At 39.3% G+C, this 25,534-nt stretch overlaps 1 protein-coding gene across 1 annotated transcript; it reads left to right on the plus strand.

Moving 5' to 3' along the window:
- The first annotated feature begins 2,636 nt into the window (after positions 1-2,636).
- Positions 2,637-23,573, plus strand: LOC119787086 (metal transporter CNNM2-like). Its single transcript, XM_038290714.1, has 7 exons — positions 2,637-2,641; positions 2,774-2,994; positions 5,408-5,577; positions 12,675-12,768; positions 13,397-13,459; positions 17,482-17,660; positions 18,609-23,573. The coding sequence occupies exons 1-7, from the start codon at positions 2,637-2,639 to the stop codon at positions 18,888-18,890; spliced, it is 1,014 nt and encodes a 337-aa protein (XP_038146642.1). The 3' UTR covers positions 18,891-23,573.
- Positions 23,574-25,534: the final 1,961 nt, after the last annotated feature.

Genomic DNA, 25,534 nt, shown 5'->3' on the forward strand with positions numbered 1-25,534 from the left:
CCTATGGCTCACCGTCCCTAGGAGGAGTTCGCGAAAGTTCGACGTCAACAAAATTGAAAAAGTGCCAAAAATCGGCCTTTGAGCCAAAATGGCCGACTTCCTGTAGGTTTTAGAGCATACCCACAATGTAACTTTTTTCATGATTTGGTAAGATCTATGCACCTGCCAAATCTAAAATCTCTGTGACTTACGGTTTTCCCCAACTCACGTTAGGGGGCGCTCTAGAGGGATTTGGCCACGCCCATTTTGAATTCCATTATAATACGTAAATTTCACTAGGGGGACAATTTACTGCCAAGTTTGGTGAGTTTTTGGGCATGGGAAAGCCTCCAAAAAGCAGCTTCTTTTGTGTGGAGAAAAATAATAAGAATCATAATAAACGGTACAGGAACAATAGGCTCTCGCAGCGGTGAGCTGCTCGGGCCTAATAAACATTACAGATACAATAGGCTCTCGCAGCGCTTAGCTGCTCGGGCCTAATTATAGCCAGTAATAGTGGGTTAATACAAAAATGTTGTGTTGAATCATACCAGTAGGTTTATTCTGGTTTTCTTAATGGCTGAAGGTAAACAAAAACAGTTATATACCACCAGCAAATGTATATGTAAGTGTAACTTCATTAAATAGAAACATTTCCTATTCCCTTTTTACTCCATACAACATTTATATACTCACTAAGTCTAAATTAGATGCATGGTGGACTTTGGAAAAAAGATGTCTAGCATTTCATTCTGCACTAATATTAGATGCGCAAACTCAGACTTCTGAAGTTAATCTGAAAAGCTGGCATTTTGCATATAATTCCGCATATAATTCAGTTTAATTGCAATAATTCTGATAGTATATTGAGAATTCTGACTTAAATATCAGAATTCTGATTAAACGGATTCCTCACTTTTCCGTTTCAGAAATTCTTATGTCGATTCAGAATTCTGTTTTTTTTCTCTCAAAATTTTGATTTTAAGTTCAAAATTTAAACTTTATTCTCAGAGGTTTAAATTTAAGCTGAGAATTCTGACAATGAATTGTCTTTTTTCCCTAATAATCCTGTCTTTAATCTTCAGATTCTGAATATATTATCAGAATTCTAAATTTAAACTCAGAATTTTTACCTTTACTTCTGAACTTTATCTCAGCATTCTGAAAGTTTTCACTATTATGACATTAATCTAATTAATAGATTTTCTCATTTGAATTGAATATCAACATTCTTATCTTTTCTCAGAACTCTGAGTTTGATCTAAGAATTTTGTTTTTTCCTTTTTTTCCCCAGAATTCTGATTTGAAACTATAACTAATTTCAGAATTTTGACTTCTGTTAATAAACTAAAATCTTCAGTGACCTTTTCAAATCACTCAGATATGACCAAAGACGTATCCCCCCCACATCCCGCACTCATATCACTACCACTAAACTTGGCTGCTCCCAGTTGCTGAAGGCGTCATACTGCATTAAAGTCGGAGTTCTAAAAACAAAGTTTCAAATGATGAGATTGAATCCAGAATTTTAGGAATTAAGTCAGAACTGTGGGATTAACCTGGGTGTGATGCTGGTGCCATAGTGACCACCACAATCTCGCAGCATGGTGACCATCATTAGGAGGACCATGCTTTTCACCAACTCTCAATCACTATCAAACCTTCTGACTGCTTATCAAATAGGTTACTGCCAGTATGTCTTATTTCTTCAATCCTCGAACTCAACTAACAGAGTCAGTTGCAGATTAAGCTGCTTGGACTCAGCAAGGAGGATTTGGCAAGTTTCAAAAAAGCAACCCTCTTGCAGAACAGAACTCTGCTGCTAAACGGCCATGCATTTTCCTTATAAATTACAGCCATTTAGCTTTTTATACTAAATTTGTAATCAACTAAAGTTATTATTTATTTATTGAACTGGTCTAATTAGATTTAATTTAGCATAATTTCAAGTGAGGTGAACATTAATTAGGATTAGTATCAGATGTAAGATGTAAATTCACTAAAAGGCGGCTACTATATATCAGTTACATAACATGTAAAAATATAATAAATAGAATGAGATATACTAGAGGTAAATAGTGCAGCAACAGGAAGTGGTATCACATGATCAGAGAACTGCCAGTTTAGTAATGGAATCCTCTCCATTATTCACAAAATTATTCATCTACATAAAGAAATAATCACTAGATCTGCTTACAGGGAAAAAAATATATATAAATTACCTCAAAATAATAAATTATGGTAATTTATGAAGGTATGACTCGTCCACACACAAACAAGATAGATTTTTTTTATTTCCATGATTGTTTGTGTCGTAAAAATGCCTTTGTTGCTTCAAATATTTCAAAGCTAAGCCAAAATCCAGTGTAAAAAAAAAAATACAGATCAGTGTTGTTCAGTTTGTAAGGGATTTGGGTTTTAAAAAGTAGTTCAAATAGTAATGTGTTTTTGATGTGTAAATTCTTAGAGAAGTTAAGATAAATGTCATAGGAGGTGTTATGGTTGGAGTTCTTTGATAAAACCTTTTTATTTACTTGTGGTATGTCTTTAAAAAATAAACTTAATTTAATATATGAATTAGAAAAACAAATTTCTATCAACACATCAACCTTTTTTCGTGTCACATTAAAACCCTAATACATTTTGTAATGATAGGAATGTGGTAAGAATGTCATAACAATGTAGCCTGCTAAAGTTTCCCTGTTCTGAGAAATCAGCCACGGCTGCAGTTCCAGAAAAGCCAAAGATCTTTGGATAACTCCAGTTTAGGCACCCTGTGACCCGGGCCAACCAGCTCGGTGTCTGTGTACCATCTCAAAGTGACATCCTACCAATGGAGAAACAGTTTAAGGTTGTATTTTCATCTTCTCTCCTCAGCCGACAACAAGACAAAGAAGAAAATCACCCATCGGGAAAGGAAGCAGGATTTCTCTGCCTTCAAGCCCACTGACAATGAAATGAAGGTTAAAATATCACCTCAGCTTCTGCTGGCTACCCTGCGTTTCCTAGCTACAGGCAAGTGGGCTGCGTTACTGCTTGACTTCCCCCAGTGTGCCCTCAGCCCCTAACTGGGGAGAAGGTTTTCGTGTGTGTGTGTGTGTGTGTATGTGTCCGGTCTTTTTCAGTTTTGGCTGTAAGGGAGGAGGAGTGAGTATGTGTGTAGAATGAGTATTTGATGTACATGAGTGTGTGAAGGAATGAGTTGTGGAAGGACTTACAACCAGCGTGTTGGTATGCATGTGTGTGTGAGGAGGTGGAAGGCTCCTTCAGTGTGCTGCACGGGATGTCCACCGGCTGTGGAGAACCCGGAAAAAAAAGGAAAACGCAGGCATTTATTTGCTTGCATGTCATGCTCTGAAGGTTACACATCGCAGTCTCCGCTCGCAGCTTTAAAAACACCACCCTGTTTGCTTACACTCCTTCTTCAATGACATCACGTCCAGCATTTTTGGCCTATGATCGCAGTTCTCACACAAGTCGACATACTTGGGTGCTTAGTGGCGTAAAATGTGAAGCATTTCAGCAGATTTCCCTGGGGAAGTGGAGCAGGCAGCAGAATGGTGAAGTTCTACTACAACAGCGGCGGCTGATGGTGCCTCATTGCATTTGGATTTGCTTTAGAACTTTGACCTCGCAGCTAAGCGTTGATTAAGTTTCTCTAAAGGCTATTAGAGTTTAGTTTAGCTCAGTGGAGCCCGCAGCCAGCTGACACACATCACGGCCACTGAGTTGAAGGAGCTGATTGGCCCAACAGGTGGCTGAGCCAGACCAGTTGCTATTAGGGCACTTATTCTGGTCCAGTTTTTTCCAGAGAGACGCTATATGTGGTTTCTGGATGGATGGATGGGTGGTTGGGTGAACGACTGAATGGATGGTGGATGGATTGATGGATGGATGGATGGATGGATGGATGGATGGATGGATGGATGGATGGATGGATGGATGGATGGATGGATGGATGGACAACATACATCAAGCAAAACTGCTTCAACTTTTAAATGCACTACAGAGGATAAGTTATCTAAGGACTTAAATAAACAAATATTGCTTGATTAAAAAAAAAAATCCAAAACCCCCCATTTCCTTTTTTTTTAGCTATTCATCTGTCCACTTCCTGGTTTGCTGTGGACCGTTATCCCACTGAATTATCCCTCAGTGATTTAGTTTAAGAATCTGAACTGCCGCCAGGTTTTCTGTGGTCTTCATTAACAAAACATTAGCATGTTTCTCGTTTTTTTCTTCTTTTTTTTCCAGATCTTTTTGCTAACTTTATGTAGCAAAACAGATTTTCATAAAAATGTATGGAAATGTTCTGAAAGTCTGGCACTAATCAGCTCTAAACTGATTGGATCTTAAATGAAATCAGTATTGCCTAAAACACTACGGTATATGAGCTAACAGAGAACGGTGCTGCTCTTGTTGAAAATTCATCTGTTATAACTAGACCTTTAGGACAGGCAATTCTTATATCAGTCATTCTAGTATTTTAAGCACATTAGGCATAATATTCTGGCCCAGTTAGATAGAAGGGCTGGAATAAAAAGCTGGTAAAAATCAGGCAAAAGCAAGCTTTAGAAGTAGAAATAAATTTGGGGGACCTTTAGAATGTCAGAGAAACTGCTGATTAGGTAACTCCTCCTAAACATTTGGTATAAAAAACTGACCTTTGAAACTATTACCCAGTGCTTTTTCACAATGCTTGACAAAACTATTATGTGTCAGATTATTATTTGTTGAACAGATTCTTTTTATGCATTCTGCAAATCAGTCTAAAAGTTAGATTCTGAGGACAAAATAAATAAATATCATGATCACACCGTGTCATAGGATGCAAGAGTCTGTCCTGCAAATAGAGGATTGCCAGTGCAACACCTTGCTTGTCTATCTTAACTGAGACACTTTACCTATATTTCCTACTGTGGTGGTCAGAGGGCCCAGTGCTGCCTGTGTACTGCAGTCTTCTTCTGTCTGTCATAATTACAAAAAAAATTCCTTTAAACAAAAATGTAAGACATTTGAAAAGCATGTTCTATTTTTTCTTCCTTTGCATAAACAACAGCATCAGTGCAGCTTGGCATTGACATGATATCAGCTAACATGTAATAAGCCATTCAGATATTCCATATTATGTAAAATTAAGATAAGTTCTATTGGAGGATGTAGAATTGTAACATTGACTTTTCATTTCTTCCTTCTAGACACTGGTTTTAAAACATTAGTATGTTTTCAAGAAGACAATTGCTTTCCACTGCAAAGATGTTCGGATCCAATTTTAATGTGTCTGGTTATGGAAATCAAAAAATGTAGAAATTATTTATGCTTAAATGTGTTTTTTTGTTTGTTTTTTAATTAGAAGTCAACTTTTAGAATTTCAATCCATAAAATGCAAGGTAATTTTAACCCCTATATCGTCTGTTTGGTCCATCAGAGGTGGAGCCGTTCTCTCCAGTGCAGATGTCAGAAAAGATCCTGCTGCGGTTACTGAAGCACCCGAACGTCATCCAGGAGCTGAAATATGATGAGAATAATAAGCGGGCAGTGGAGCACTACCTCTTCCACAGGAACAAGCCTGTGGATTATTTCATCCTCATCCTGCAGGTGTGCACACACGTTGGGGCACAAAGAGAAAAAAAAATGCATATAAGACAATTTTTTAGGCAACATATTTACCACTAACTTGTGTTAGACTTTTAGTAGAGAAGTGAATGGAAGCTAGAAAAAAAATCTAAAATTTATTTTGAAAAAATGGTTGAATTCAGAGAAACATAATGTTACTGTCCCAGCTGCACAAAGAACACTACACTGCATAAGCACATGAAACATGTTGCTGCCAGCACCACAAGCCATTGTTTTCCTCAATCATAATGTTTTTCTACAGAATAGTCATTGGACTAAAGGAGCTGCAGTGCAGGAGCTTGTTCACTATTTTCACCGACACAAATTCTGTATATTTATTTATATACCACCAATTAACAACTCATGTCATCTCAAGACACTATACAGAGACAATTCAACTAGGTCATACAGTCAGATTGGTTCAAAGTTTTCTATCTAAGGAAAACCAGTTGATTGCATTGACTCATTGAGTCAAGGGCAATCCCTCACACCAAGCATAGCGACAGTGGAGAGGAAAAACTCCCTGGTATAGGGAGAGGGATGTTAGAGGGATGCTTATGATCTTATTTTAATAGAATCAGACTTATTTATGAAAAATCCCATAAAAATTATCACTGCTTAGAGCAGGTGGGAGGAACAGTTCAATAGAGCTATGGCTCTGAGTGAGTTTGGCAACTGTATTAAAAAGAATTCTAGGATTATTTCTATTCTCCTCTATCAATGAGGAGAAATATGCTACTCTTGCTTAACGAAGGGTCATCTTTTGCGACAGTTTTTCCAGACTAGGTAGGATTCCCTTAGGCCTATGGAGCTTGAATTTCTCTCCGGCTTCCTAGCATTTTGCTTCAGAGTGCACAGCATTTAATCAGGGAGCCAGCTTTCTATTTTTTAAGCTTTTCTTTTTCAAAGTGGCTATGTTGTCTGAGGCAGTATGCAGATAGCTAGCAACCCCATCAACCACGCCATCAACCTTTGAAAGGGAATAAACTAAACATATGCCCTCTGCAGCACTGCTCAGCGACACAAAGGAGACAGAAAGTGAAACAGATTATTTCAAATTTATAACTGCGTTATCTGAAAATGATCTGCTAAAGTTAAATCTTCTTTTGGGGGAGGAGAACTTTGTTAAAGTAATTCTAAAGGTAATTAAAAAGTGGACAAAGAGGACAGGGTTGTGAGAAAATACTTTTATTTCGTCACATTCTATGTCATATGTCAGCACAAGGTCCAAAGTATGAAGATGAAAATGTGTGGGACTATTCACATTTTGAATAGACTTAGAGACTTAGACAACTTTTATTGTCATTTTGTACACACAGGTTGTATACAAAACTAAATTTCATTTAGTACAGCTTTCCAGACAGTTAGTGAACATTTCTATTCCATAAAGTGCAGCAGTGATCAAATGTAAACAGTGGGAGAAAAAAACATGGTGCAAAAAATGCATTGATAGAGTCATTTAGTCCATAATGTATATGGTGCAAGTATGCAGTTTTTTGGTTTGGTGTTATCAGTGTGATGCAGAGTCTGTGACATGATTTAGTGTTTTTTTTTTTTAGCAATTCATCAGTCTGATGATGGTTGGGAAGAAACTGTTGCAGATGATGCTGGAGTTGCATTGAATGCTGTGAAGTCTCTTCCCAGAGGGCAGTAGAGAGAACAGTCCATGGTGGGGGTGTGAGGGGTCATTGTGGATGTTATGGGCTCGAGACACACAGCGGTGGGATGAAATGTCTTTTATAGAGGGGAGAGAAGCTCAGATGATCCTCTCTGCTGTTCTCACCACTCTGATGGTGGCAGACTTAAAGCATGCTGGCACTATGGATTGGTCCAGCGAGGTGTTAAAAAATGTCTGCACACCTTTTGTACACTCGCCCAGGTATGTTATCGGTGCCTTGGGGCCTTTCTTAGGTTGACTCTACTTACTGTAGACTCTTTCAAACATAAGCTGTGTCAAGGCAGAGTGCCTCCTCTTCCTGATGTGGAATGGCTTTCACTGCTGGAGTGCTGTTTAGTGCCTCAGACCTTTCAAAGAAGTTGTTTAGTTCATATAGGAATTCAGCATCAGTTGCACTGACCAGGGGGAAGGGTGTGTTGTAGTCTGTGATCGCCCATATGCCTTGCCACATTCTCCTGGTGTTGCTGGCATCATGGAAGACATCCTGGATCTTAAGGCTGTGGTTCTGCTTCACTGATCTAATGGCACAGTTCAAGTTGGCAAGCGCTGTTCTCAGTGCCTCTTTATCACCAGACTTGAAAGCTCAGTTCCATGCTTTTAACAATTTCTGAACCTCCCCATTCATCAATGGACATTGGTTGGCCCTGGTGGTGATGTTCTTTGAGCGGGTGGATGTAATGACGCTATTAGGCTGCACTTAAGATATCACCTTCAATTTCAGCATGAATGATGATTCTGTCAGTATTCAACACCAAATCAGACAGGAACTCTGAAAACTAATTTAAAAGTTCAGGGTAAGGACCTGGTGGACGATACAAAGTTACAAAAATAACGGGCTTTGTGGCTTTGCAGTTTGAATAAAGAAATCTAAGGGTTAAATGTTCAAAAGTGTTGTAATTATTAACTGAATTTGGAGTAATCAGTAATTCAGACTGAAAGATTGTTGCTACTCCTCTTCCTCGCCCAAAATTTCAGAGTATGTGAATATTTAAATAACTGGAGCGAATTGCCTCATTTATGCTCACATAATCCTCTTGCTGCAGCCAAGTTTCTGTAAGGCATCCTAAATCAATGTGATTGTCACAAATCAAGTCATTAACTAGCACACTTTTTAAGGAAAGAGATCTTATGTTAAATAAACCACATTTAATCATTTTAACTTTTCCCCCAATGGATTTTAATTAGACTATCATTATTTACTCCTCAGCGATTCTTTTCTACTTTATTAGATTTTGGTTGAGGGCAAGACACTAGATGGATGGAGTAATAAGTGGGTAACAGCAGAGAAGCTGGAGAGAGGTGTATTAAACTATGACTTTGCTTCCTGGTCTGCACCCCGGGTTGTCATGGTTTGGGAGGACTAATACATTTGGCAAGATTCCTAGAAAGAACAGTTGCATCATGCAAAGTGGGATGGATGCCATCTCTTATCAGACCAGGTTTTACCCAAAAAGATTGCCAATTATTAATGTAGCCCACATTGTTTTCAGGACACCACCAGGACAACCAGTGATTGAATGACGACACGCGGCTAAACATGTCATCACTGGTCAGATCAGGGAGGGGACCAGAAAAAATGACAGAGTCCGACATTGTTATGGCAAACTTACACAACTAAGCAACACTAATTGTAGTGACCTCTGATCGGCGTAACCGGGTGTCATTACTGCCAGAGTGAATAACAGTCTTAATGTATTTAACCTTATCCTAAGCCAGCAGTTTCAGGTAGGTTTTGATGTTGCTTGTTCTTGTGGCCCCCCCAAAAAAATTTGATTCTGCTCTCTGCTGTCTCTAATGCCACATATCTGAGCATGGAGCTGTCAATTACCAGAGTTGGGCTTCCCAGTGGGTGCATCACTAAGCATGGAGAATTGGTTAGAAATATGACGGGTTGGTGGTGAGCAGTGGGCAGAGATCCCTGACTACGCTTTCTTCATACCGTTATCCAATCGCCTGACTGCTCAGGCAATGTTGGAGGACCACTACCTGCTTTAGGGTCAATCGCTCCTAACTTCTATTAAAGACACTGTTCGCAAAGCACTTTCCCCTCTGGAGGTGCCGAATGGTTTACCAGAATTGCTTTGAGGCTGAGCGATTATCCATCTCCATTATCTCTCCAACCTCTTCCCAGGCCTGAGGTATTGCCTCTGTGACTCCCCAGGCATCAGCATGCTTGGCCTCACAAAACCTACTTGCTGCCTCAGGCATCCAACAAGAAGAGGAGACTTCTTCAACTTGATGGTATCCCTTACTGTTGGTGTCCATCACCAGATTTGGGGGTTGCCACTAGATGGGTATTGCAGAAATTTTCAACACCTCATTGATAACTTTGAGTCTTTCCTACTTAATTACAGCATCCACTCCAAAGACCGATATTGTCACCTAGTACTTATTACATATAGTGGTGTGTTCACTGAAGAAAAAGAACAATGTTCCTTGGTTAGGTGTTAGGTGTCACCTATCACGGCTGGTCATGATAATAAGCAGTCAATTCCAACTGCCTGCATCTCTATCTAAAACATACTGTCTCATTATCTGTTAGGACAAGACTGTCTTTTGGGCAAAATTAGTTGTGCAAACTATCAACACTAGGGTAGGTAAGAGGTATGAAGTGGTTTGGAATTTTTCTGTTTTTTTCTTGTCTTTCTCAATACTTTCTAACAAGTTCTTGTTGTCATGGCATCTTAGTAATTTTGAGTTGCTAGAAAGATCTCTAGGGAAAGTATTTGTCATTTTGTTGTCATTTTGAGAATTTAGCTGAAGCTCTTTGCTGAGGGGATGCCCCACCCTCTTTAAATTGCTCAGTGATGAATTCAACTAAGGCAAAACCTTTTCGTCCAACTGTTGTTCTTTCTACACTACTCATTGAAATCAGCGGGTTGTGTTTTGTCCACGCCTACATCAGACATGATGGATCACCTCTGGGCCAAATACATTTTTATCAAAAAGGCATTTTTTTTCTTTAGAAATTATGACCCAGCGCGGAGTGGAAAATGCAGGTTCTGTATTTTCCCATCTCTACCTGCAAATTATGTTTTCTAGATTGTGTGTAGTCCTTAACAAAGCCTCTACTTCCTTTTCCAGAACATTTTCCCTGCAGCGTTCTAGTCATGTTTCCCCTCCACAGATCTGATCTGTTTTACAGTAGCTTTTCTGTGAAATCAAACAAAACAAAATTAAAATCAGAGAAATATAACTAGATGTTGTAATTTACCCTCTTTCATGTTTTTCAGCAAGAATGGCCTTAGCCCTTATTATTTTTGCATTATCCGATTATGAATATCTTAAAGGTATAGTGGAGGATTTTCACGAATTTATGAAAAGACTCGTCCTCTCCAAAAATGCACACGCACAACCCTTTACACGCTCCCGAGAGGGAACGCCAATTAAACATGTGTGAGAGCGTGCACAAGCCCATTTCAAGCACGTAGGACGGCCTTACGTAATCATATCACATGAGTGATTGACAATTAGGAGGACCACTTATTTTGATGATCCACCCTGAAAAATAACATTCTCTACTATACCTTTAAGGTCACAAATGGATGGCCAGACATTCTTCTTCGGGATTTTAATTGCAGAGCAGAACGTTTGATTCCTTTAAACAAAGCAAACTATACAAAACCTTAAAGCAGCAACAGACATCCAGACCATCAGACTTCCACCACCAACTTGTCCATTTTTTTTCAGCCAGGTGTAGTGGGATTAATGCCATCCATAAGGTTCAAGTCTTGCATAATCAGTTAACTGAATGTTTTTCCCAAAATGAATCAGCAATATGTAGTTAAAAAATTTTTTGTTATCAGTTATTGTTTGGACACAAGGGTACCATCTTTGACCTATTATCTAAAATGCTCTAACTAATGCATGCAAGGCCAGCCACTCCTTTGAGAGTTCATTGCTCTCTCTGTGTCTTAAAGGAATAGTACACCCAAAACATGATTAGCCTTCATTTTCTACTCACCCCCATGCTGAACAACACTCTGGAGTACTTTTTTGATATCTCAAATGCATCTGGAGATCTGGGAGGTTTCTTGCTGTCTGCTGACATTCAAATAATGGAGGTCTATGGTGCCCGAGGCAGAAAGGTCCATAAAAGTCCACAAAAAACGTGTCAATATTCCTCCATACTGCTCGTCCAATGTATTCCAAGTGTCCTGAGTGGGTAGCATCCAGAATTTACTGGAAACGAAGTCATTTAGAATGTTTTTAGAGCCTAAACAGTAGTGTATAGAATTTCCTAAAAGCGCGCGCCTGCAAGTTCACGACTCTACGGAAACCGCGGCAGACCAAACCAGATGAAAGTGCGCATTCAGCATCTGCTCTGCCGATAATGCAAGCGTAGAAGAAGAAATGTGCTGTTTACATGTGCAAAGAAAGAAACAACGAAAGAAAAATGTCTGAGGACTTCAGTGATGAGGAAGAGCATGAGTTCTTTGCCGAGCTGAATGCGCACTTTCGTCTGGTTTGGTCTGCCGCGGTTTCCGTAGAGTCGTGAACTCGCAGGCGCGCGCTTTTAGGAAATCCTATACACTACTGTTTAGGCTCTAAAAACATTCTAAATGACTTTGTTTCGAGTAAATTATGGACGCTATCCACTCAGGACACTTGGAATACATTGGACGAGCAGTATGGAGGAATATTTACACGTTTTTTGTGGACTTTTATGGACCTTTCTGCCTCAGGCACCATAGACCTCCATTATTTGAATGTCAGCAGACAGCAAGAAGCCTCCCAGATCTCCAGATGCATTTGAGATATCAAAAAAGTACTCCAGAGTGTTGTTCAGCATGGGGGTGAGTAGAAAATGATGGCTAATCATGTTTTGGGTGTACTATTCCTTTAATGACATCTAAAGGTATTAGCAATGGCTTCATAACTGTTCCTGTCTCAAATCTTTACATTACTTTTTTAACGTATTCTTCCATTAAATTTCTGGACATCTCGTTACTTTTTTAGATTTTTATGAATCTTCCCTATGTCATCAAACAGCTCCTGTCTAGTGATATCTTGAAAGTGCAGGTCTGTAAGTAATTAAACCAGAGTGAAAACAGGGATATCATACTTATCTTTCCAAGTAAATCTCATTAAGCACAGTCATTACATTATTTTCCAAGGCAGACAATTATTTGGGGGTGGGGCTTTTGTTCCTTAAAATTTTTTTTATTTTTTTATTTATTTATTCAGGTTTATTTGACTACTATTTGATGATCTGAAATGTCTGAATATGACAAAAACCCAAAACTAGCAGAACTTGATAAAGTTTGCTACTCCAAATGTTATAATTTTAATAAACTTGTTGGCTTTTCAATTGGATGATAAAGCACATGGTGAATTAATACACAATTTACTCATGTTTAAGGTGTAACAAATTAATTCAGATTGTGTTTTATCATTGCAGGGTAGAGTGGAGGTGGAGGCAGGAAAAGAGGCGATGAAGTTTGAAGCAGGACCATTCTCCTTCTACGGGATGATGGCTTTGACAGTATCACCTGGTAAGATCTCTAAAGTAGGTCTTTGTCATAATAATAAGGGAAAATTAGAAGAAAAACAAAGATAATGAATTAAAATTAGGGGAAGGAAAAATACTGAATGCTTCATTTTTAACCTCACATTACAGATGATACTTCCCAAATATCTTTACTGCACAGATTTTTTTCCTCTTAGGTGTAATCTAAATTGCTACAAAGATTCTTGTTTCTAAGCAACGACCCACTTATTGAGTTATGAGTGCTTCTGTAAAAGGCCAGAATGACGTCATTGACAAACATCATGAAAGAGCTGGTGATTGACTCAGCCCTTCCAGTTCATTCATAAAGTTCACAGTCTACTATTTTCACTAGATCCCTGTGGTTCAGCCTCTGTTGTTTGGATTAGGGGGGCCCCTGGTGGTGAGATGGTGGAACATCTCTCCTACCTTCCTACCTTCAATAAAACCAAATACTCCTCTGTGGTGCCAGTCCTCCTTATCTGAAAACTAATCATTTTTGATTGGTTCTGCTCTTAAGGTTTACATTTTCTTTTGACAGCTGTTGATTATTTCTGCACTTTTAACAGTCTCTTCCTTTCTTTCTTTGTGTTTTTTTTCCTCCTCATTTTTACTGATCCCTCTCCCTCCTCAAGTGCCGCTGTCCCTGTCTCGTACGTTTGCAGTCAGTAGAGCAGAATCGTTAGCAGGATCTCCAGGTATGCCTTTTTTTTCCCTGGCTTTTAAACCCCACACTCACTTGTGCTATTTTATACTACCAGTTAACAGGGCTACTGTGCAGTCTGGAAAAAAACCTGGTGTTTAAACTAAAGGCTAATAATGTCTGGATAGTTATGGAGAAGAAAATAAGATTACATAAGTTACCTCAATTAAACATTGTTTCCTTTCTCCCTTTCTTTTTCTACTGCCTTTTCTTTCCTTGTGTTCTACCACGTGCCTTTCTGCACATCATTCCCTCCTTGTGTATTTTCTTCCATCTTTTCTTTAATCCTTACCACCATTCCTCCTATCCTTTTCACCCTCTGCTTTCCTTTAGTCTTTCCTTCCTTGAATTCTCTCATTCTTTCTTCATTATGTCCAACCTTACTTCCCCCTTTCTTTTGTCCTATGTCACATATCATGTCTTGTGTCTCTTCCTTGATTCCTGTATACCCCCTTTCCTCCCTCCCTTGTGTCCTAGAAACATTACCATAAAATGGCATTGGACTGAAGTGTTTTAAATTTCAATATAAAGTAAAAAGAACTTTAAGAAATCAGATGCCATGTAATATTTGCTCAAAAAGTATGTAGAATTGGTATTAATGTGAGAGCTTAGAAAACAGGTTTGAGTCTTGATTATTTCAATCCCTTTAATTAGTTGAATACTTCCTCTTGTTTGTTCCACTATGAAACACTGTGTTCAAACCTGTCTGCTGAAGAAAACAAGGGAGAAAAACACATTTACACTTAATGCCCCCATCCCGAGCTGTTAGTCAAGTGTCTGAATTGTGCTATAGATTGGAGGCCCCAGATTGTAACCCAGCTCGGCCCCTCTTGCCCCTAACCTTTGACCCTCCCACTGCATAAACAAGACCTGCAGCTACAGCCCCCTGCTGGACGCTGCTGAGTGCACATACAAGGACACATGCATATGTCCACATGTGCAGCCCCCAATTCCACTGAGCCTCTACACTCCGCACATATCCAAAGACAGACTGCTTTTCACACAAACGCACCCTCGTGTTTATACCTGAACAAAAACAGTCACATTGAACCTCTTTTTCCCCTCCTGTTCTGATAGCAAGCTTTGATCAGCAACAAGCCTGTATCCCTAAAACACATCTCTTTATGTGTTGACCGACCTGGCTCAACCAGCACCTAGAATGTAGAGTACTAATCCAAAAGAGTTGACATGCAGAGTCTTTGGCCCTCTACTCACCATCACCCCTCCATTTACCCCTCACACACACACACTCATCCCGATGTGGGATTACATAAATTCCAGTCTATGTAGTAGTATTAGAGCTGGCCAAGCTCTTTTGACTTTGTTGTGTGTGATTTTCATCTCTTTAAGAAGTGGAAAACGTAATCTGGCTTTAATTAAAAGTTGAAGGAAAAAAAAAAACAGATCAAATCTTCTGGTGGCCATGGAAAGCAGCAGCAGCAGCAGCAGACACTGGACAAAACCCTGCCTCACTCTCTGCCCCTTAGTTATACCTCTTTATGAGGTCTATGTACAAATGAGATATCCATATGACACAGCAGGTCTGTGCATATACACTCTGTGTGTATATGTAACACTCATAATCAAAACAGCTGCTAGGTAATACAGAATTCACATGAATCAGTAGATCCCTCTTTTCCTTATAAGGATGAGAACTGTTTAAAAATGGATACGGATGGAAATCTGGCTCAAAAGTACTTTTATATTAGTTTCTTGATAGATTTTTGACCCACATTTGTAAAAACAAAAATGATAAATATGCAATAACTCAGTTAAATTACACTCTTAAATACTTTTTTGTAGCTCCTTTTAATCCAATATCAGCCTTAGGTCTCCCTGTGTAGGTGTCTGTCAGCAGCCAGCTACCATGTACATCAGCTATGTCATGATGGGTCTCAAAGATTTGACCCACATGCAGAAAACCACTCAGAGGCACGGAAAAAGCTAACAGTTTATTGGTGAGGTTACAAAACTCAGAGAGAGATAGAGAAAACAGGTTATTCTCAGATGGGGGCAATCCTGCGGTCAGGTGAACCGGAACCGGAAACTCTAGGGGGGAGATCACAGTGATGAGATTAAGGTCCGTATGGAAATTGATCGAAGAAGATGAATGGAACAGTTTTGATTCATGTAGTATGGTTCTTGATTGATCCTTGGGTCCAGTTTGTGGGGGAATTGTGCAGAGATGATGTTACTTGTTGGAGGGCGGACAGGCAGATGGGTCCAGTGGGGCAGCGGAACAGACTGTCACAGACTTTCTTGAGGAGGACTTGAACGGATCTGGTGAAGGTTTCCCCTTGCTCAGTGTGAGACGAATAATTCCTTTCCAGGGGAGAACGACCAGGCTTATCCAGCGGATCTGGGGGTTATCCTGCCGGAGAACGCAAAAGAGACAAGAAGGTAAAAACCTTAGACTCAGAGAGGCAAAGACTAAAATGTTAGACTCATCTAAACTTAGTGAGTCTAGAGAACCCAATACTGGTAAACACACTGGCGTTGAGGTGGTGACAGTCCGCTGCTCAAATACTCCTCTGGTGATGACCCAATGAGCCGCAGGTGTTGGGGGGGAAACCGGAAGAGGCCCTCCAGGCCAAACAGGGGAAAGGGCACCATCTAGTGTGTAGGAGGAGACACTAAAAAGAAAACAGAAAAACATTCCCCACAAACGGAACCCTAACAAGCTGACAGTTTTATATTACTATTTTCTTTCAATTTGCTCTTTCAGTATTAAGATAGTACCGCCATTAGCTCAAAATGCTGCAGCCATTCACGCGGCTTCGTTATAGTTAATTAAGCTGCTCCGGTATTGTACATTAGATTCACTGTGCTATAAATGCAGAACCTGAATTTTCCATTCTGCCCCAGGTCAGGTAGTGGCTCCATCACTTTAACATAGAAACAGTTGACAGTTAAAAGTTTACAATTGAAAGACCAAACATCCAGACTTTGAATCACATTTTCTGAACTTTCAGTAATAAAAAAACTCAGTTCTTACAGTTAATTGACAGCAGACACAAGCAATATGCTGCTAGAATTGGCAAAATACACACTTTACTGGTTTGTTGTTCCATTTAAAGCCTACGAGTACACGGCCGTAGAGTGATGATGCAACCCTGAGTCTAAGTGTGCAGAGTTAATCTCCTTTGAAAACACTCCCGGTAGAATACGTTGTCTGGGAGAAGCTCTGGTTTAGATGCTCCGTGGCGCCACCTCCATGATGGGTAAGACTATTGTAATGCGGTGTTCTAGATCACATGACACATTTAGCAACGGATCCAAACCTTTTGTTACACAGCCAAGTTTTTGAAAAGTCTGCACAGAGCGTATTGACATGAGAAATAATTTGTTTTATATCAAATGAAGTTGATGCTTGAGTAAAAAAATTATGCAGTGTTCCTTCAAACCTTTCTTTTCTTCTGGTAAAGACATTTCCTTATACTTATTCTGATGCACAAGTGGACTAAAAGTGGTCTTAAATAATGAAATCTATCTCCATATTTAACAACACTCTTCATCAATGTTGAATAGCCCACAGCATAATGCTCCCACCACCGCGTTTTTAATGTGAGTATGGTAATAAAGTTTTTGGGAGGATTTTTTTATCTAAAAAAATCTTTAATCTTTTTTTTGTTTTAACTATTATTCCAATTGGATTTTATTTCAATTCTAAATGGTTTGTGCACAGTTATGAAACACATTTTTTTCCCCCGCCATTGACCCAGGTGTATCTATTGTACGGTTTATGTCACAATAAGACTGGAGAAGGTTTTAAATTTCTTTTATCTCACAAATACCAACAATTTGAAAAGAATTGGGCAGCATTTTAAGATCTTAAGCCCATTGACTCCTGCATTCCACTGCATTTAGTGACTCTTAAATAAAACTGACTCTAATTAGTCTGTTGCTAGAAAAAAAAGCATGTTTGTAAGTGAAAAAATAACTGCAGTAACTCATCAATACTGTTCTTATACTGTAACCAATCTGTAATAATTCCCTGTACCTTTCTTCCTCTGACAGAAAACAAGTCCCCCCCGCGGTCATTTGGCCTGAACCACTCAGATTCCCTAAACAGGAGTGATCGTATAGAGGCCATCACGCAGACGCTGGGTAGCAGCAATAACCAGCTCAACTCGTTCCTTCATATCTACGTCCCAGATTACTCTGTCAGAGCGCGGTCGGACCTGCAGTACATCAAGGTGAGAACAACTGTCAGAAATTGTTCAGAGAGCTCTGAGGCTCATGACCACATTTATTGCTACTTATCGTTAATGTTTAGAAGAAGAAATTATTCAAATCTGAATATGAAACATGCCATCAAAAATCTGTTTTTTGACACACATGTTTCTTGCTTGTCGACCAGAAAGTTGAAATCCCGGTTGATCTCAGTCCTCTACATGGCTTATGATAAACAAGACTCCCTACGGCTTTCTACCTGCTGTTCCTCCATAAAAGAAAGATTAGTGGTGTACAACTTTGTATGCCTCAAAATCATTTGTACCACTGGCAATGTAATGGGTGACATAATTTTCATTTAATTGCATTTAATTGGAAGTTAGAATTGCATCCCTCAAATGATAATAAAACAACATAAAAATAGTTTAGAAGGAAAAACTTTTTAATAGAGCTGTATTATGCAAGTAATGGAACTTTAGTTAAATTTTGTTTTTTGTTGTTTTTCAACCCTATATTATTTAGGCTAAGAGAGCCCAGTCTCATTATAAAATAAAATGTAAACAAGCTGTCAGTAAAAAAGCTATTTATATATTTATATATGCATATGTTTAAAGGCATTCAAACACTTTTGAGCACAAATGTTTTTGGAGATTTCATGACCTTGACTGGGCTTAAGGTTCAGATGAGAAGACTTTATAAAAATCTAAAAAGGGGCAGTTGATGATAAAGATGATAGCTCATATCTGATGTGCTCCCTAGAAACATAGAGATCAATAAACCTTTGAACTCCCAGTAACTCACATTAATGCCCAGTTTATTGTCAACTGAATTCCATGCGCCTTCATTAAAGATATGCTTATCTTTTGATAGATCCAATATATTCTTAATTCTGCATTAAAATACCCTAAACATCTTCGGTTTCTTTACCAGTTCAGGTAACTGACCCCAACACGAACCTTTCCGTTCCCCAGGTGACTCGCCAACAGTACCAGAACGCTGTGATGGCGTCAAGGATGGACAAGACCCCCCAGTCCACAGACAGCGAGTTCACCAAGATTGAGCTTACATTGACTGAGCTTCACGATGGAGTGGAGATCCCGGCCCTCGTTACCACCACAGCCAGCACCACGACCACCTCCCCAGCCGTGGCTCTGGCCATGGGCAACGAGACGTCCCACCTGCTGAACCAGCAGCAGAACTGTGTGGGTCTGAGCCGGAGTAACCACAGTGCCCACAACGAGGGACCCATCTAGCCCTCAACCCCCTGCTGCGCCTGGTGGAGAGTGAGACCCTCCATACGTAGAGCAGCGGCGTTAAGTGGAGAAGAGGGAAAGTGGGCCGAGTAAGGGTTCTGCTCCGACCTGAAGCACCCGCCCCCCCACCCATACAGTCAATGAGATCTTTCCATTGTAAGGGGGATGGCAGCAGAGGGGATAATGGATGCTGCAATGTCCTGATCACCAGAACCTCCCACTGTACTGACAGAACCACTGCAGTGAGTTCCTTGTATGGTGACAGTCTGTCACTTTCGAAGCGGCGACTCGGACTTGAGGACGACGGAGTGCGGGTCCGCTCACAACATAACACAAAGCTTGCTGGACTTTCTCCTCAGGCCAAAGACTTTGGTCCCATCCCATCCCCCCCCCCCCCCCCCCCCCCCCCCCCACGCCCCCCGGCACAGAATAAAACCCTCCACTCCGGTGCATCCTTCAGCGAGGCTCAGGCGACTGTCTGTCCCATCAGACTCACACACAGAGCGACTGTTCGTCAAAGACTGCACCAAAAGAAACCGTCAAATGAGAACCAAGAATGTTTTCTTCTTGTATTTATTTATTTTATAATATTGTTTGTATATATATGTACGGAGAAGAGATAATGAACAAAAAAGCATGTATCCCCAGAACATGCTACATATATGATGCATTCACTGCATATAGATGAGGGGGTGGGGATCTTTCACAGAGATACTATTGTGTCCTCCAAAGAAAGACCAACTTCTTTGAGTTAGTGTGCATTTGTTAGCTTCAGCATGCACACCCATTCACACATCTGTCATTAATCATTCTTCCTTTGATAAACCCATCTCCATTACTTTAATAAGAATAGTGCTGACACCTAGTGGCCTAGTTGCACACATCACAACATCCCATTTTCTTTTAGGTAAATGCTTCTTTCACTATAACATAAGAAACATCTCAAATATGTAAGAAAAACATTCTCAATGACCTTTTCACTAATCAAGCATTTTCTTATTATTCAAACAACAATACATACACTTTTATTTAATGTTGTTTAAGTCACAGATTTGGTGTCTAAGGTTTCCTAAATTCTCTTTTAGACCCTAACACAGGTTCGTCTTCTCTTTTCTTTGTTGAGTTATGAAGAAAACTTAGTTTATTCAAACTCATTGTTAACCTCAGTGTCTTCGGCCATTTCTGTGTTTAACAGGCTGCCCTTTTCAGTCCGCACTGCAAACTTTCAAGGTCAAAAAGTAGCTCTGCTTTTCCAACCATTGGGATCTACACCTCTTACTTGCAAGATATAAAAGCTGCTCAATTGTTTCATTATAAACATGCTTTTGCACATCTTCAGCACTCTTAGCCTTCGCTGCAGCTTTGAATTCCTCTCCTTTATGTAACAAAGTAGGGGATTTCTTAGTTTTCTGTTCATCAACAGTTTACCTGGCGATAGTCCACATTCCAGTGCTGACGCTCGATAGTTTGATAGAGCAAGGCAAGGCTGTGAGCTGCTATCAGTAGCTGTTTAAGAGTGTGAACTCTCAGCTGTCCCATTTGACTGAGGATGCAGTGGCTGGATGTCACATGTCCAAAGCCATAGTGATCTTAACTTGTTCCACTCCCTGCTACTAAACCGTGCTCCATTGTCTCTAACAACTATGTGTGGTACAGTAGCCATTCAAAGTTTCCTTGGCTGGTCCCCTAAAATTCATTTTTAAACATCAATCTTTGTACTAAAATATTGTTTCTTTCATGATTTGTGGACATTAAGATCTAAAGAGAAACATTATCTCCTGGTCAGACCCTGTAATTAAGGGAAAGGGTGGAGACAGACAAAAAAAAATGTCACGTCCAGGAGAAGGCCAGTGGCTGGAAGTTGGATTGGATTTGGCTGCTATTCGAATGGCGTTGGACTGGGAAGGGCCGTTTTGAATGGCTGCTACTGTAGACCACGTCTAGCAAACATGGATTTTGCATCCATTGTCACAGAAGGTAAGGATTTGCTTGGCGGTAGGGGCATCTCAGGAAAGTTTGAGTGATAGTCCATGACGACTAAGTAATATTTAAAACAAATCCATTGCAACTCTATGCCACAGTGCTGCGAGCGTACCTGTAATGATCCCGGTCTCTTCTGTCAGCTATCACATTTCACTATCAATCTTTCAAAATCTTTATTTATTCTTGGCCAGAGTCTTCTCTTTCATTTTTCAGTACTCCTCGTGTTCTCTATTCACGGTGTATTTAATGTAATCTCTGTGGGATGACAATCCTGTTTTGCTTTAAGAGCAGTCCATCCACAAAACTTCACTCTCCCCTGATATGGTTGAACAGTAGACTGGATCCTGCTGGCCATGTCCGTCCATGTGATCAATGGTGTTCTTAAAGTGAATATAAGCTTGAACACCTTTAAGTCCTTCAACTTTATGTTTGATTGCTCTATGAAATATTTCAGATACTGAGATCATTCCACAAGGTAACCTTAGGAAATTGTATCTGCCAAAGGGAGTGTTGATAGTACAGTAATTGCTTCTTCTGTCATTGAGTATAAGTTGCCAAAAACCTGAATATTTGGCTCCCAGCATTTCACTTGTGATCTTTTTCACGTTTAAGTATCTACTAATGTTCACGTTTAATGCTGTCATCTAAGTCCTTCGTGCCTCTATTCTTTTTCTACACGCACCACGGACCTCAGCCTGTCTGTTGGTCCACACCAGGCGTTATTATGTACTTCAATTCCTTTATTTTTTCTCTCAGAGGTGCTGGAACTCGTCTAGCAGGATGTACATTATCTTTTAATTGGATTTTAAATGTAAATGGCTGCATAATTGTGCATTACAGTTTCAACAGTCATTTACTGTACTCATAATGATCTGATGTGATTCGCCCTATCATTGCCTTGATGTTCATTGCTTTAATGCAGACCAGGTTTGCCTCAGCACCTGTGTCCAATTTCATGACCACATCAGTCCCATTAATCTGCAGTGGTGCTATCCATTTATCTTCTTGCACAGTGTTAAAGAGTTTGTGTGTTGTCTTCACTGTTCACTACACACACAAATGTATCTCAGAGTTCATCATCTTCCACTATGTTGACAGATTTCCCTTTCTTTTCATTTTGAGAGGCACTATTCAACAAAATGATTTGATCCTCTGCACTAAGAAGATTAACAGAAGCAGGACTTTTGTTTGGGCCTGTGTTGTAAACCACATTGCTTGCACGCAAACATCCCTTCTTCTGATCCATTTACAAGCTGATTTCACCTGTCATGTCTTAACTTTTCTGGAAACCGTACCAACAGTTGAATCGTCGACCAAATTGGCTATCTCTTTAAAAGTCCTCAGGTGTGTCCTGGAGAGTTCACTGGCTCTTTCTTTCCCGTGTAAGTTGTGTCTCTCTCAGCAGCCTGTCTCTGGCTTGTTTTGTCCCCCCCCCACACTAAACACAACCTGGTCTCTGATCATGAAGTTGAGGAGTCAAAGTTGCACGGCTGAACTTTCAACTTTAGGTCAAATAGAAAAACATCAAATGGTTCCTGCTGTTGCTGTGCATTAGATCGGAACACATGCATCAAATTGTTCAAGAACTATATCTAAGCTCTATCTTTATCCTCTCTGTTACTAAACTTAAAGGTGTTGAACACATCAATGGCTTGTGGGCCTGAAAATGTTGATATTACCCGTTACTTTCAAAGTGTGTGGCGGCATCAGATCATACGTGATTCCTCTGGTCACCAAGACCTTCCTTTGACTCCTGACACCATATTTCCAAAGCAAAACCAACTTCTTTGCGTTTCTTTCTTAGCTTCATCATACACAACCATTTACATGCCTGTCATTAATTCCTCACCCTGTTCTTATCATCTCCATTATGTTCCTAAAAACTGCTGACACCTAGTGGCATACAGTAGTTGCACATATCACAACAGACACTTCGTACATTACAGACCATTATCCTAAATCAGGCATATAGTATCTTTTTCACCTTTTAAAATAAGAAAAATCACACTATTGCCTTGAAGAGAAATTATATAGTTATTTTAACAAAGTGCAATGAACCTATGATTTATTTAAGAGATGATTATAAAGAAGATAATTCAGTGTATTATAAATTGACTGATATATTTGTATGTTTGTGCTGTCTTTATATATGTTTTTGAGACGTGCTGAGCTGCAGCCATGTGATGTGTCTCATTCTCTTTGTCTCTGTCACGTTTTTGACCTCAAAGCACGTCTGGCTCATGTGATGCCTTAAGCAGTTACTGCAGCATATTTCTGAGCGGGGGGGAAGAAGGGGTGAAAGTGCCAACCAACAAAGGTATCTATGCATGTGAGGTTATGTGGTTTTTTTTTATGCCTTTTGTTCAAATTTCACGCATAATCAAACGTGAGAACTGCACAGTATTAATGACCTCGTCCTAACACGTCAGAAAGACCAACCTCAACATTAAATGATGCACAGCTAATGCTTCTCCACTGTTTTTATTATGAACGTGTCTTATTTTTATTTTATCCTGTTGTTTTGGGTTTTTTTTTTTTAGTTATTTTGGACAATGTGACAGAGACCAGGCTTTGACTCGCTGTTTTGGCTTCCCTACAGATTGTAGTTTATAACCCAAGCTTATTAATTACAGAGTCGATTTAGATCAGATTTTAAGATGTTCTTCAACAATGCTGGCTGCTATTAAAGAGAGACATTTATACATGGTTCTGCCTTTTTATCTGACATATACTAATTGTTTTTCTTTTGCATGATCAAAAATACACATTTTGAAGGTTATGAAGGAATGGGCAAGTCAAGCAAACACTGCTCATAAAATCACCACCAATTAGAGGGCTGCTTTGTAAACACTGGCTTTCTACTCCCTGTGCAACTCATTTAATAATAATACAAGTCACAGTTTCACATACACTGGACAAGATGTCCTCTGCAATCTGACATGAGGAATGAAAGAGGCCGTCTTATTTAGAAAAGTTGATTTAAAGAGGCTTCCTCAGTAGTATACCTCAGCTGTTTACCATCAGACACCCTCCCCTGAGGAAAGCCCTGCAGGGGTGGGCAGTTCTCCAAAAGGCAAACTCCCAAGTGCCGATGGGCGCATTCTTTCGGTAGTTTCCTTAGGGGGCTGCCTTTTAGTTCTGTGGAAAGATGGGAGCCACATTGGGGAGGGAGAGGGAAAAAAAGCATATATCGCACTTTGACCTTGACAGGGTACAGTTTGAGATATCAAGAAACACCTCAGTGCAAGAAAAGCACATATAAATAATATAACAGCTATAATTGGTTTTTGATGTTTTAAGTTAACATTTTTATGGCACATTTACCTTTTGCAGTTTGGCTCTATAGTTTAACAGTGAGCTGGTTAGAATAATCAGTTGTCCAGCAGCAAACCTGTAGCCGCCTGTTTCAGTCCTGCTGTCTGACTGCAGTTTTAATCCCTTTTGCGGCAGAGGCTGCTCAATCAATTCAAGCAGTGGATTATAATTCAAGACAGATACTTTTGTATGATAACAACTATCAGCCTTCAAAACCATTTTATGCACAGTTAGAAATTGAAATGCTGTCCTCACTGATAGCAGAGTTACAGGTTATTAGGTCATTTGAGACGACTTCGACCAAGGTAACTTTGTTTAGAAGAAAAGACTTAGTTTAACTTGGAAGTAGTGAGAAATTGTATGTTTAATAAGTTTAAAAACTTCACTGCTCAAGGTGGCTGCATGCTGGAATAGCCCTGAGTATAAACCCAGTATAAGCATACATTTTTTTTCCATACCTTCAAAATAAGATCATTATGTGAATAGATGGGGAATGGTTAATCCTACAGACTTGATGTCAAAAGGGGTTTTGCTTAATGGTGGAGAGAGATATGTCACTGTAAATCGTACAGAAAGACAGTGTTAAAGCTGGTGTTCTAGCCATAAACCTGTGGAAGAGTTTTCACCAAAAAAAATAAAATAAGACCTTTTCTGACTTTTATCTTAGAAAACAGACTTTAATTTAGGAATTTAGACTTTTTTTTTCTAAATTCTCATTCTAATCCCAAAGTTCCTTTAATCTCAGAACTCTGACTTTTCTTATTGAAAAACATAAAAGAGTCTGAATTCATACGTTTACCTCAAAATTCATAAAAAACATCAAAACCCCATGCCTTATTATCATTATTTTATAGAAATTTATTTTTCTATAAAATAACCACCAGATTTTTTGTTAGGGTTTCTAAGCATTGCATCCCTGCGATGCTTAGAAAATTATCTTTCCATAAAATAATCACCAGATTTATTGCTAAGTTCTTGTTAAAGTCTGCTTCAGAGAGAAAAGCTGTTCCTCTTGTAGTGGAGCAATGGTATCAATAAAAAAAGATTAAATAATTATGTTTTAAAGGACTCATGTTGGTTTTATTTTTTTTTTCTTTATAGCTAATTTCTAGTTTCTAGTCTTTAGATAATTTTTGACAATACCTTACAGCGGTATTCTAGTTGTAAAAAAAAGAAGGGGGATGGTGGATTTTTTTTTTTTTTTTTTAAGCATACGTAGCCCAATTAGTTTATTAACATAAAGCAATCCATATTCAGTTCAGTTTAGTTTATTCGAACAACAAAACAATATAAGATGTGTAAATACAACACAACACAATGAATACATAAACCATAACAAATTGTTC

This window comes from Cyprinodon tularosa, unplaced genomic scaffold (genome assembly GCF_016077235.1).
Source record: "Cyprinodon tularosa strain WSP-4 unplaced genomic scaffold, ASM1607723v1 ctg287, whole genome shotgun sequence".
Lineage (NCBI taxonomy): Eukaryota > Metazoa > Chordata > Actinopteri > Cyprinodontiformes > Cyprinodontidae > Cyprinodon > Cyprinodon tularosa.